Source organism: Falco punctatus (genome assembly GCF_963210335.1).
Source record: "Falco punctatus genome assembly, chromosome: 7".
Classification (NCBI taxonomy): domain Eukaryota; kingdom Metazoa; phylum Chordata; class Aves; order Falconiformes; family Falconidae; genus Falco; species Falco punctatus.
The window spans coordinates 42,743,774-42,757,863 of NC_137587.1; the positions used below are offsets into that span (position 1 = coordinate 42,743,774).

General features: G+C 40.0%; 1 protein-coding gene across 4 annotated transcripts in view; it reads right to left on the reverse strand.

The window, feature by feature from the left end:
* PPP2R5E (protein phosphatase 2 regulatory subunit B'epsilon) overlaps positions 1 to 13,981 on the reverse strand; it is a 91,789-nt gene extending 77,808 nt beyond the window's left edge. For 2 of the 4 annotated variants that reach the window (XR_013929508.1, XM_080395860.1), the window contains exons 1-2: positions 13,379 to 13,977; positions 10,385 to 10,548 (exon numbers count right to left, since the gene is read on the reverse strand). Coding sequence is in view for 3 of the 4 variants with exons in the window: in XM_080395860.1 (XP_080251986.1) it covers positions 10,385 to 10,541 (157 nt within the window). In the remaining variant the exon portion in view is untranslated. Of the gene's footprint in view, positions 1 to 10,384; positions 10,549 to 13,378 lie in introns of all 4 variants that reach the window. The other 2 variants (XM_080395862.1, XM_080395861.1) reach the window with 2 other exon arrangements.
* Positions 13,982 to 14,090: the final 109 nt, after the last annotated feature.

Here is a 14,090-nt window from a genome sequence, read left to right on the forward strand (position 1 = left end):
AAACTAGAGCATTGTTTAATCTTGAGTAAAACACCTGTTAAGGCCTAGGTTTCACCAAAAGCAGATACAGACTTCTAGTTAAGATCACCTATTATAGACAGTGGCGACTATTTTCTCTCTCTTTGCCTTGCCTTTTCACCCTTTTTGCACTTTTTAAAGACGAGTAGAAATTTCATGTTTCTTAGCATTGGTGGGGAAAGTGGTTACATTTCTTCTAATAATAAGCAGGAGGGGGTAAAAACAAAAAGAAAAAAAAATCTAGAGACTGCATGGAGAAAGGACAAGGAAAATTACTGCATGAATAACAGAAAGGAAAGACTGTCTTGCAGTAAGGTGTGATTACTGCAACAGAGCAGCATGGAGCTGGCATGCTCTTCACGGGGTGGATCTCCATCCTGACAGGTCTAGTCTTGTCTCCAGAAGTGCAAACAACCACTGTGACACACGGATGGAGCTTAAGAAGGTGAACAGACTTTTTTTTCTTTCTTTATAAATACAGCTGATTTTATTACATCGAGATTTTCAAGAACCTCTGCAATCCATCCCACCTGGTGTGCTTGTTTTCACATGTATGAGTGAGTTTTATCACCCTCTTGTGGAAAAATATGTGAACTGTATCTGTCAAAGGTTACAGGAAAAAGTAGAAAGGGAGTAAGGAAGACGGTGATAAAGAACAAGCAAAGGAGAAGAAAGGAGAAGTATGGGCCGGGTGGAATAAAGGAAAAGTGAAAGAGAACCAAGATGACTAGTAACACAGTACCACCTCAACTTATTCAAAAAGCTACCCCAAAAATGTTATTTGAAAACAGCAAAGATAACGAGCTGCCAAATTTACTCTCCCTTGGTAACACTCACAATATTCAACAAATAAGTTATGTTCTCTACAGTGATTCAAGTACTGTCTCAGCTGTAACCGCCATCATTCTCACTTTTGTTTCCACACAGATGGGAAAAAGTACTCTCCATAAGCAGTTCTGAACAGTTAACCCTGTGTGAAGTCATAAACCACTTAATAGGTAAGACTTCCTTATTTATAAAGAGACTGCATATATCATCTATGCCCTGCTGTCGGATTGTGAAAGTGGAAAGCACATGAGCTAAACTTGCAAAGAAAACTAACGGAAGGTTATGCATTCACGTCACATTCTACTGGGTAACATAAAAGAAAAATTAGAATACTTAATTCCTCTAGAATCTGGAATCATCCTCTCCTCTGTTTCTGATTATCACCAATATCAATTTGTAATATGAGAGGTTTAACTTGCAGTAATCTTCCTTTACAACACAACCCATATGACAAAAGATTCAAAACTTGAAAGCAACAAATTTACTGCCACTTGCATTTTAAAACCAGAAAATCCAAGTTTGGTACAAGCACACACAAAAAAGACGACAAGAAACTCATCATAAGAATAAATCGTAAAATTAAAACTCATGACACTGCAAAGAGGCACAGAAATCCTAAACAACAAAAGGTCAGCTCAGATCAGGTAGACATCACAAGCACGGTGATAAAATAGAGATCTTACACAACGTATCCCTAAAACTTCCCAAAAAATCTTCCAGGAATCCCACAGAAAACTACAGACTGTAACCAACACAAACCACAGTTACTTCTTAATGACAATAAACATTCTTTCTGATGCTCCTCAAAGCCTTAGAAACCCATTAAAAATAACAGTTCTAATGAAGATCATCTAACCTTATGATAAAAGAATCCCTAAAGAAACACTTCCCTCCCATTACACAAACTCATTTATACCTAGCCATCATTCACAATGAAAAGTATAAAATGCTTTATTTCATTGTTTTAATCAAAATCTGTCAGTAAAGTACTTCTCCAGAGAACATATAATTTCAGCTTAACCTTACTCTTCATGAAGGTTATCTGATTTTTCTGAACAAAAATCACTGTATCCAAGTGCTTAACCATTACCTCCAGCTGGGGGTTCAAGTCCTAAAATTAATACTTTTACCAGGAGGTACACACAGTTACTTGCACTTATTCATCATCCTTGAGACACCACTGATTATTTATTTTAGCTTCTGCAAAATACCCATCAAGTAAGGAAGGCTGAGTCTGCGACTGACGTTTTGCAGCAGACACATCTTTTTAACTTCATAAAAATCTTGAAAAAAAACCCAACTAATTATGCACAAACTTTTATAACCAGAATAACAAACTGCTTGCCTCCACCTCTCTTACAACTTGATCAGTTCTGAAGTCCAACATTAAGTTATTAGAACAAGCTCTTCAGACCAGGGAACGCAAGCAGATGCTGTTACAGAAGAGCTAGCAATATGTCCAATGATGTTCAACAGACTTTACAGCAATCTGCTATTCTACTTTTTCTTTTAGGAAGCTATCCAGAAACGATCCCTTTCACTTTCTTGCCTTCTGCCCATTTAACCAGGTATATCAGCTCTGTTGTATTGTGTTCCTCCTCTGTCCCAGACCCTTGCAGATGCCAGGGGAAGGCCCATGCACTTTACATGCAAGGAAAATACCACAGTTAAGAACCTGTCATACAGACTGGAAAGGAAAAAATAACGATAAAAATAAATAAAGGGCAAAAAATGCAAAATAATAACCTTTTTTTATAAAAATGTATTAATAAAAACACCGTAACATGTTAAAATGTTTTAAAATAAAATTATTATTAAATATATGCATTTTCAAAGTGATACACACGTCACTATCTACTAGAAAAACCTTCCATCATTGCAATTCATTATTACTCCTGATCAGAACTGATTCCCCTGTAGCCTGACTTCAAGACTTTGTTCAAAACAGTCAATTTTTTCAATCAAGTGCAACAACTGTGGGCACAAAAGTATTCTACACCAGTTCTCTGGACAGCTACCTTATCTTTTGAAAATGCTTGATAAAAATCCTCAGACTGTAGCTGCAGCAATTTTTACTTTTTTTTTTTCCTTTAAGCAGCAAACCACACACAGAAGCCATCAACCCTTCCTAAAAGTTCACCATTTCAGTTGTTCTACATTAATTGTTTGAGAGGACACAGGATCAGGAACATCACTAAAATTAGGAGGAGACAAAATGTTTTTAACAATCTGGTTTACACTGTTGTCCCCACGGACACTCATCTCTGCACAGATGAGAGGTAGTGCACTGTGGTATATGCTTGGGAACTTCTTGAAGAAGGTTTGCCACCAGAAAAAACCCTCATGTAACTGTACCTGCCAATAAAGACTGACACTTAAAACCAGCAAGGTTTCAAACTAAGAAAAGCCCTGTCATACCCTTCTGAAAGACGACTCCGGTATTTTTCTAACATATTTTCCTTAACCTTTGATGAAGTAATGGTTGCCCATTTGCTGATATTTATGAAGTAGACAGTTACCAAGATTACACAGTCCCACCACTGATCCATAAATGCCTAATCCTACCAAAACTCACTGAACTCAGGAAGCCCTCTCGGCTGTTACTTCTAAGGATTTTTGCCTGATTGAGCCAAAGAAACAGTAATAACTTCATTGAAAAAACTGTAGGTGAAAGGAAGTTACCCTGAATCTAAAAATAGGTTTCTGTCCTCCTCCCACTCCCCAGAAAGCATAAATGAAAATGCTCTTTTCTCAGGGAGGCAGTAGCTTAGAACAGATGAACATGAAGGGACTATATAGTCTATTACTACTATATAGTCTACTACTATAAAGCTTTACCAATTAACAGAAGTAGCATTCCATTGTAAGTACTGAATTTTAAAAACAGAATAGAAAATTAAATAAGCTCAAAATCTAAATTTTATATGACATTAAATATAACTTATTTTACATACACAAATTATATTACACACATTTAATATAAACAAACACATTTTTTATAAATGCACACGTTAATTCCAGAGATATGGAATATGTCCCTTTCACAGCAGTAAAGCTACATATCGTAATCAATTATAAAGGCGGCCATCATGTATACTATATAGAAATAACTGCATGGATAAACTAGAACTTGTATTTGTCAAAAGTACTTTAGGAAAGGAATATAAAGGAGGTGCTTATTACAGAAACAGGAGGTTCTGTTACAGACCCACAGGGTTACACTTGGACACAGAAAAGAAAATTGTGATATTATTAGACAAATAAATAATACTGGGAAACATATTACAGAGACATACTGTGCAAATACAGACTGAAACTAAAAGTTTCTGATGATGGTAAAGTCTAAACATCCCTGCAGAAAATCAAGATTTTAGACTCAATCATGTGAAGAGTACAGAAACACATTTTACACAGTGATGACAAGTTACTTCACTTTAAAAATAAATAAAAGAGAAAAGAAAAGGAAGAGGTGGGAATGATCATCACTTAACATTTCTAGGAGGTAGACTAACAAATTCCAGGAGTAAAACAACTACACTGAGTGCTTCAGGTTAAAAAGCAAAACAAAACAAAACACACACACACACACACGGCCCCCCACAAACAAAAAACCACCACCACCACAGCTATAGGAAAATCACCAGGCCTAAGGAGACTTAAAAATAAATAAAGACAACTGAATGGAAACATTAGAAGATCGGGGCCAAGCTGACATTCTCACCAACTGCAGTTTCACTAATACACTGTCAAGATAAGGAGGTGTTATTTTACTATGATCTTAACTACAAGTCAGCATTTCCATGTGTAGTCAGCATACACATGCCCATTCTCTCTACAAAACTACAAATTTCCAAATGTAGTAGACAATAACAAGTAGAGAAAAATTCACAAAGACTGTAATTAGTAGATGGCCCTTTCTAAACACCATCAAACAAATACCTTCTAGAAACAACCAGAAACATTTAAGATTATTGGAAAGGATTATTCTACAACCACCAGATGCTGAAAAAAATAGAAAGTTAAGTATATATTAAAAAAACAATTGCCAAGAGCACAAAAGAAAGTGAAGAAATTAATTACATATGACAAGAACCTCATAAAACTTAAGAAAAAATAACAGACTGGCCACGTCCTTCTCCGTTTTGGGGCTGTGGCCCTATTCCCTAATCTTACAGAGAGATGGCCCATTATGTCCAGATTTATTTCAACCAGAATGGGCACAAAATTCCTAAAAGTAGTTCCAGGATTGATGCTTGATTCACCATTAAGTATGTACAGCATAATATAAGTTCCAGCATTTCTTTCACAAAATGAACTGGTAGTCCTGGGATCTATTTCCAATTATGGAAATAAAGCAAAATTTTATTTTGAAAAGCCATAACCACTATGACCCTCAATTCCTGTTTATAAATTAGGATAACATATTTAGCTTAGGTATATTATTAACAGTTTATTGATACCTGTAAAGTATTTCAAATGTCACAAACGGAGAGTAGCCCAGTGAAGACAAGCAGCCAACCCCCATGGAAGTCAACAGAAAACAGAAGCTGCATCTTTCTTCTTATACAACCCAAATCCAAACTATTTCCCGTATGCACAGTTCTGAAGACAGTATCCCCAAGCCTGAAAAAGCCAGACCTTTTTATGATAAAGGAAATTTTTAAAAAATCAAAAGTAATAGTGTTTGAAAAAGAAGGTGCACATCTTGCAGTTCTCACTTAGTCAAGAGGCTTCTGGAGTTAGTAAGACTTTTTTACTGTTTAGGAACTTCAGCATTTGACCTATAGATAGGATCCATAAAAAAAGCTTATAATAAAATCTCAACCATAGGGAAATAATACAATGATCAAAAGCAAACAGCAACTGAAAAGAGATTTTCCCTTTTTGACTATGCAATGCTCTTTTGTTGCCACTACAGCAACTCTTTAATGCCATGGAAACTATCTGATAAATGTATTAGAAGCTCAATAAATTTCATAATATTGAGGCAGCAAAGCAATTGGTACTGTTGACAGAGAACTTCTGTTCTGAGTGTCTATTTTAAGGAAGAAAAATTATCTAAAAATAAAAATCAGACTTTGAGCTGTTTTCATCAAAAATATACAATGGTTTTAGAAAACCTGAAAGTAAACTACAGCAACTACATTAGATCATTGGAAAATGTGGGAGGGTGATAGGAAAAAATAGGCACACCTTGAAATTACAAAAATGGGATACACTGATTTAAAATTTCACAGTCTTACTTTTGGATGGTTTGCTTTACCTAACATGTATTGTTAATGAAGGCAAGTGGTATGGAAAGAACACTGAGAATTACATGCAAGTTTCTGTCCAATTTCTCAAGATGCTACACACGTATTCATAAGGCGTATGATCTTTTTAGTCATCTAAATGTCTGTCGTCTTCTTCTGGACAGTCCCACACACATTACAGGTGTGGTAGAAACACAAATGAACTCCCCCTCCCCCTTTTTACAGGTAATACTGAAATTGCTCTGGTTTCATGTGTCCAGTGCTACAATATACTTTTTTCCAACCAACTCTAACGTTGCACTCCAACCAATGTACCTCCAGAGACTTCTAAGCAAAAAGAGTACCTATACGAAATGAAAGTAAAATAACCCTCCGATAAATAATACACCTATCCAATACACACATAATACTATCTTCCTCTACAAAAGAAGCATGATTTGAGGCATGCCACAAACCCAGTTAACAAACTTGGGCTGGTTTTGACCTAAGGCACAGAGGCAAAGGTACTCTTTCCCAGAAAGGGCCCTTCACCAGGACTGCTCTGCCACAAACCAGTTCCCCACAGGACCTGCCAGCCTTGATGATACCAATAACCTCTTTAAAAGTAAAGCCAAAATCTAAAGCCATAATGCACTGCAAGATACACCAGGCAGGCAAACATTTAAAAATGCATGCGAGATTGAAAATAGGTAAGAATACACATCTTGAAAACGCAGGACAATTGTATCACAACTCCCATATGCACTTCTCATTGCATTCCTCTACACTTGAAACAAAGGAGAAAAGGCTGGTTTTAAAATGTTATATTGCACATTAGTCATATTAAAAAAGATAACTCCAAATTAGATTTAGTCACAATGCAATAAATAAAAATACAATTACATTTTCAGAAAAAGTTAAGTCTTTACTGTAGGCAAACAGAGCAGCTTTTTGGCTTGTGGCTTTTGAAAGCCCAAAGGCAGCCCAAAAGAGCCTTCGAAGGCACATCTTAGTTTCTAAATACATTGAAGGTTTGTTTCAAAAAGATAAAATACACACACTTCTGTTAATTAAATTAAAAAAAACTAAAAAAAACAACAAGCAAACAAAAACTAACCAAACAAACAAACAAAACAGTAACAACAATTTCTCTCTATTTTTTTTTCTGGAATAAGCAATACTGAAAATTCCGGTGGTTCTTATTACATTTCCTAAACAGCAGCTTATCCTTCAGACTTGTACATATCATCAAAACATACTGTCTCTTCTATTATTTTTTCCTGAAACATTTTTATTACCAGATGAACAACAACAACGCTGACTTATCTATCTGTTTTTGCAATACAGGCGTGTATGTTCACAGAAGGCAACAGACTGCATTAAAACACTACCAAAACAAGCCATTTCACTATATATGACTCTGCCCCTAGGGAAAGGAATGAGAGCAGATAAGATGTGACAGATGTGTAGTCACGTCACTTAATACACTACTGGAAGGTGCTCAAATCATTATGGTGACAGGCATATATAAAAACTTGCAAAGAATGGACTAAGCATTTATCTAGCTTTCTGCATACATGATTCTTATAATCAAAGAAGATACTGAAGTCCATAAAAGTGCTGTTTGAGAGAAGGCAGCCTGTAAATGCCAATATACAATATATTTGGGTTTTTTTTTTAAGAAGAAGGGAACATACCACGTATGTTTTTGTCAGCAAAGCTCCTCAATCATGAATATGAAAAACATCTAAGGTTGAATTTGAGGTCTGTCCTCTAAAGATTTCCTGCACTGAAATATTCCTGAAGAGGTTTAATTAAACTTGAAATTTACACAAAACAAGAAGTTTAAATAAACTTAGCAACTTAGGTCTCCAAACTGACTGCATTTTTCTGAGACTTTAAAATGCTATTTTGCTGAAGCCTCTTCTCTGTTTTGGTTTGAAAGACCCAAACAACAAGAATAAAATTGGAAATCATATGGTTACTGGACGGAGGTAATAGGACTAGTCACTTGTTTGAAGTGTAAACCTGAGTTTAAAAAATTAGGACTTTCAGGCAATTGGCCACGAAAAGTATGAAAAACGCAGGAGAAAATTGTCTCCTCACTTCTTTCAGGTTTAATAATCCTGAATGTTACAAACATTAATGTAGGTCAAGAATATTTCCAAACAGTAACATGATTTTTAACTGCCAGTGTCCCTTCAGCAGGGACCAATATCACTACTGTTTCAGGTAGATTGTTAGGTTCAAATCCTGCAAATTAAATCTGCACAGGTAGATCCCTGTGCCTCTGAGAATCCGCATTAAGTCAAAGAGGGAAAACTAACTCACAGGATCAGGTTCTTCATTTGAAGCTGGACCACTGTAACTGATTATGACACTAATCATAAATGTCTCACCAACACTCTCTGCTCCCCATCTGTTTGTTTTATCTTATTATAGTGTTATATCTCAGTCCACAGGACTAACTACAGTAGTCAAATAAAGCACCTGCCCAAGCCTATGTTTCTGCAAGACCAGGTACTCAGACAATGTTTTTATGCTTGTGCACATACCCAGTTTATTCCCCAAATGGGACTACACAACAGAATGAAAAAAATATAACATCAATTTCTTCATTTATACAAATACAAATCTCAATGTTTTCCAGTAATCTAGCCATTTAAGACAAAGGATAAACTCCATTCACCTTCTGAAGTGCAGCAACTACTATTTTTAAAGGAAACAACATGCATATCAAAAATGACCTGCAAAAAGTACACTGAGCTTTAAACTTATTTTAAAGGAGCATTGGCTTCTTCATTATACTGTCGCAAAACAACAAGAAAAAAATCGTAAAATAATACTCGTTACAGACTACAAAGTCAAATCTGCTGGAACCAACAGACCATAAACCGAAAAATGCTGAAGGTGGGGAGCATTCTGGTACAGCACAGCTCCAGGCCTCCCGCTCTTCTACTTTACTCTATGCTTCTAGGTTGATCACTGTCAGGCACAATGCAGTGGGGCTAGGTGGAGCTTTCTTTTGATCCAGTATGGCCATTTGTGCATTCTTACAAGTATCTCACAGAAAGGAACCCAAAATATTTTAATGACTACTCCACTAGAACTGATCCTAGAATCCTACTTTTAATTTGAAAGACACACATTAAGGGGTGAGGGTTTTTTTTCCAACTTCTCTCTTCTTATGAAGAAGTGGGGTTAAGAACTAAATCAAAGTTCAAATACATATTTATTAATTTTTTCAATAATCTGATTAACATATTTTCCAAACAGGTAGAGGAGGGAATATGGGAAATATACTTGCCACAAAGCAAAAATGGGACACACATAATCTTGCTATTTTGCAGAATTATCAGCAACGACCACACTTGTTTTCACTACTTATAGCAGAAAAGAATAGCAATGAAAAAAATCCACAAAACCAAATAAACCATTTGATAATTCAGTGTAAAAGAAACACTTCTGAAAGGCGATCCCCCCTTCCTCACCAGACATAATTCTGAGAAGTGCTTTTGGCCCCTGTATTTGTACTGAAATTCAGTGACAACTGGGATTTAGGGGAAGCATTCAAGATATTACAGAGATATTGGCATCCTTTCAAGAGTAGTATGCTGGATCATAATTTTCTTTCCCAAATTAGAGGTTAAAACTGCCAGAAGAAACTCAACGCGAGCTGGGATACTCAGGTTCTCAAAACAGTAGTGTCTTGCCTAAGACCTGATTGGCAGCACATCCACCCTCTTGAGATGCTGCAGCTCACTGGACCTTTCAATTTCCAAACCCAGCAGAAGCCAGGAGCTGGGAACTACCCATTCACAAATGGCAGGAGAGGGGGTCCCACCTCCCCACTAATACCTTGCTGGAGGGCAATGAAAACATGCCCGTGGGCTGCACTGGGCACCACTGTCACAGGTTGCAGACCCACACAACAAAGAAAGTTACTAAAAACCAGTCTCCCTCTGCTCACAAGTCAATTTACCCATACCAAAATTACTGGTTATTTATGTCAACTGTTGAGGATTCACCAACTGAAATACACGCAGCCTGGGTGCCTTGAAAATCCCAAGTCACAGTACAGGTTAACATCAGCATTTAAAACTTTCAAGAGCATTGCAAACAACTACCACACCTTCAAATCACAGATAAACTATTTTGTAGAGCTTAACTATATGCATTTCTGGCATGAAACATTTCTCATTGCTAGCAAAATTTCCCTGCAGTTCCTGGCAACAGAATACTTTGAGTTTAGAAGCTGGCTGTAGAGTAAAACTGTTTTAGTAATCAAAAATCATTCCTGATCTTACCTTTTAGCAGAGGCAGGGGAGTTAACTCGATAGGCTTGCCCTGAGACCTAAACTGGGAGGAGCTTTGTGACCTCTTCTGTCTGGCTTTTCTGACGGACTTCCGAGAAAATCCGTCTACTTTATCCACTGATGGAGGAGTAGTTGGTGCTGAGGACATATCCCTACTGAAGGAAAACAAATGTCAGAAAGATATTCCAAATGGATGAAATGGGCAAAGATTAACCTAATTTTTCAAAAAATCATCATCATCATCTTTCTGCACCACTCTCCTGCTGACAACTCACCCGGATATACGATTAAGACAGCAAACTCACCAACATATGTACAAATTGTACAGAATAAACTTATGGAACAGTGTAACAATTCTTCTCACTCCCTTTTTTATCTGTGTCTGCCATTTGCCAAAAATCCTGCAACAGGAAAAATTCAGACCTAACGCTGACATAATTACGTCAATAGAACGTCATACAACTGTGGACTTGTCACAGGATTGTAGCCTTAAACTATATACTCTTTGGGACAAAGTAATTTCAACTCATTCTGCAAGGGACCATGCACGCTAAAGAATGCGTACACAAAAAGGTACAACTGGTTCTTTGCCATTAGTCATCAATATGCATAGAAGGAAAAAAAAATAGGACAGAAGAAAAACTCAGTTTATTTGCCATACCTACATACAAGATTTTCTAGAGATTTAAGAAAGCATAACAAAAAGTACTGCTATGCTTTACAATTTCACTAAAACAGACAAATTTTACATATTACTTCTTTATTCTCCATTTTAGAAACATTCAGCTATTTTCTTGTGAGTCTTTTCACACATAGTTATTCCAGGTCCTGGCATTTCTGTAAGAATAGCAGTTTGGTAACCATAACTGTTCTAAGGGCATAAACCAGACGAGGTTTGCAGGGAAAGGCAGAGAGCCAAAAAAGGTTTCCGCAAGCAAAAGTTTGTTTCCCAACTCTATCAGCTGGTCTAAGAAATAAGCATTGCTTCTTCCTATAAAATTTGCCTCAGCAACTCCTGTAGCTGATTCCATGCTACTAAGAAATACCAAAAGGAAGCATTTCAACAGTGAATTAATCCATCCAGCTATTGTATTTACCAGTCTCGTCCTGTCTGTTAAAAAGGCCCATCGCATCTTGGCTGAAATACATGAGTAATACTTAAGGGAAACGAGACAGGAGAAATCTAGGCCTACATATTTCCAGCAGCTCTTTGCACAGTTAACTTCACCAGCATGTGCGCTCCTACTGAAATCAACAGAACTATCTGCATTAATAGCACGATTATTAACAAGGGCAGCTCTGTTGATTTCACTAAGGCTACACACAAGTGCAAAGTTAAGCATCGGCATAAGCATTTGCAGGATCAGGGTCTTAGAACATGTCCTTGGAAAGCATTACTCATCCTCAATGTCTGTTGACTTCAATTACCAAAGTGACTCGTATGCTAAAAGAAGTTGATTCCACAATATAGAGAACACTTTCGAGTACTTATTTTATTAAAATATTTGGTTACTCATATGCTTCATCAATGATTAAATCCCTTGAAGCAGACACTATTTAGGTTTGTCCTTTTTAAGAAAAGCTTTAGAAAGTACGATTTATTGCAACAGCGTAAACAAGTTCCGAAAGATAAGAACTATTTAATGCAAAATTACATACGTGTACTAAATCTATCAAAAATGGGAGTATAAACTCCACAGCTTCTTCGAGGAAGCATGTGCAGCACCCAGAAGCTGAACTGTGCAGCTGGCATTACAATAAGGGAAAAGCCTTGTTCTATCTTTTTGATTTCTCCTGAGGTATTCTTTCACTACCGAGTTATGCATTCTAAATATAATACGCTATCAGCAACATGAACCTGCACCTTAAACTGGTCTTGTTTATCATCTGGGGAGAAAAAAAAATACCACCATTACCAGGGTATTCAGGCCCCAGCCAAGATTAATAAATAAAAAAGTCAGATAAACTGAAATAGAATGGCCTGTACTTTAGCAACCCACTTCTAAGATTTCAACAGTCCGCCAAAACACACATAAACACAAAGTTACCTGTTACATAAATCAAATTCTGGAAATATCAGCAAAAATGTATTCTTAAAGTCTGAACTGGTTGGCCCTATTTCATCTCATCAAAAAGATTCACCTCTCCATCACGTGCATCATTGAAGTGTAACCATTTCTGCAGAAATGTTTGCATGCTCTCACAAAATTAAATTACAAATAAAATAAAATTAAAAAAATGGACAGGGACTAAAGTAGATCACTTAAACCGCAGGATCATTGTGTCAGCAAGAAGCTTTACCGACACTTCTCTGCTGTAAATTTAGTAACAGTTTCCCTAACCTGCTTTATAAATTATTAAAATCTAATTCTAATTCAACAAGACTACATCCAGCCTAACAACCTTACAGTAAACACTGATCTGGTTTTTCATCTCTCCAAATGCACGCTCGCTCCCCTGAATGCACTACCACAGTGAAATACAGTTTCAGCTGGGAGGGGGGGGGGGGGGCGGGGGGGGAGCCCGAGATTATTTATTGTGTGCGAGTGGGAAAGCTGCAAGCCCAGCCGCTGCTTCTTGTTCCTTTCAGCAGGGGATCGCATTTTATTCCCCAAGTATTTCGGTCAATAGGAAGCCACGCACATCAGCTCGGCTGGTCCCCGGGGGGAGGCGGGGGGGGCAATGCACGGCGAGGCGAGTGGACGTGCAAATGCCGACGGAGAGCAGCGGGGAAGGGAGCCCGCGGCTCCTGCGCGCCCGGGGAAGCAGAGGTGTCATTAGCTGCCTCCCGCTCGCTGCTCTCGGCTGTCATTTCCAGACGGGAGCCGCGGAGCACCGCAGCTGGAACATGTCCTCCCCGCAGCCCCCCGCACCTCCCCGCCGCCGCCCGGCTCCCCCTCGGCCCGCCCGCGCCTCCCCCCCGCGCCGCCGCCGCCTCGCCGCTCCCCCGCGGGCCGGCGCGGGGGGACGGAGGGATGGAGTTACCTTGACCCTCCTGGTAGAGAAGCCGGAGACGGGATGGAGGCGGCGGCGGCGTGAGCCGGGCTTGGCGGAGCGCGGCCGATGCCTGGCGGCGGCGGCCCGAATGTGGTACGCGCCGGGCTCGGTCCCTGCCGCGGCGGCGGCGGCGGCGCAGGAGCCTGTAGGCCTCGGCGGCGTTGGCGGCCTCCCCAGCGCAGGGCGGCGTTGGCGGCGGGTTCAGGAGCGGGCGGCTGCTCGGGCTCCGCTCAGTCCCATGCACTCGGCGCGGCCCCCTGCCTGCGATGGCTGCGGCCTCACTCACATTCCCGGCGGAGCCCTGCGGAGGGGCCCTGAGGAGGCGGGGGGGCGCGAGGGGAGCCGAGTGCGGGCCGAGCCGAGGGGGAGCGGCGGGCGCGGTGCGGGCGGCCGGGGGGGGCAGGCCGGGCGGGCGGCGCGGCGGTGCTGCGCGGGGAGGGAAGGCCTCTTCCGCCGGCGGCTGGCTCAGGTGAGAGGGGGGATCCCGGTGGGCGTCGGGGTCGCGCTCCGGCTCGCTCCTATTGTCACTCTCAGCGGGCTCCGGCCATGGCACTCACACACACTCACTCACTCACTCACAACCGAGCGTGCTGCCACCGCCCCCCGGCCCGCGGCCCGCCCCCCGCGCCCGCCCACTGGAGCCTGCCGCCGGGCCGCGCCGCCTCATTGGCGCCCGCCGCCGCCGCCGGGACAGCCGGGA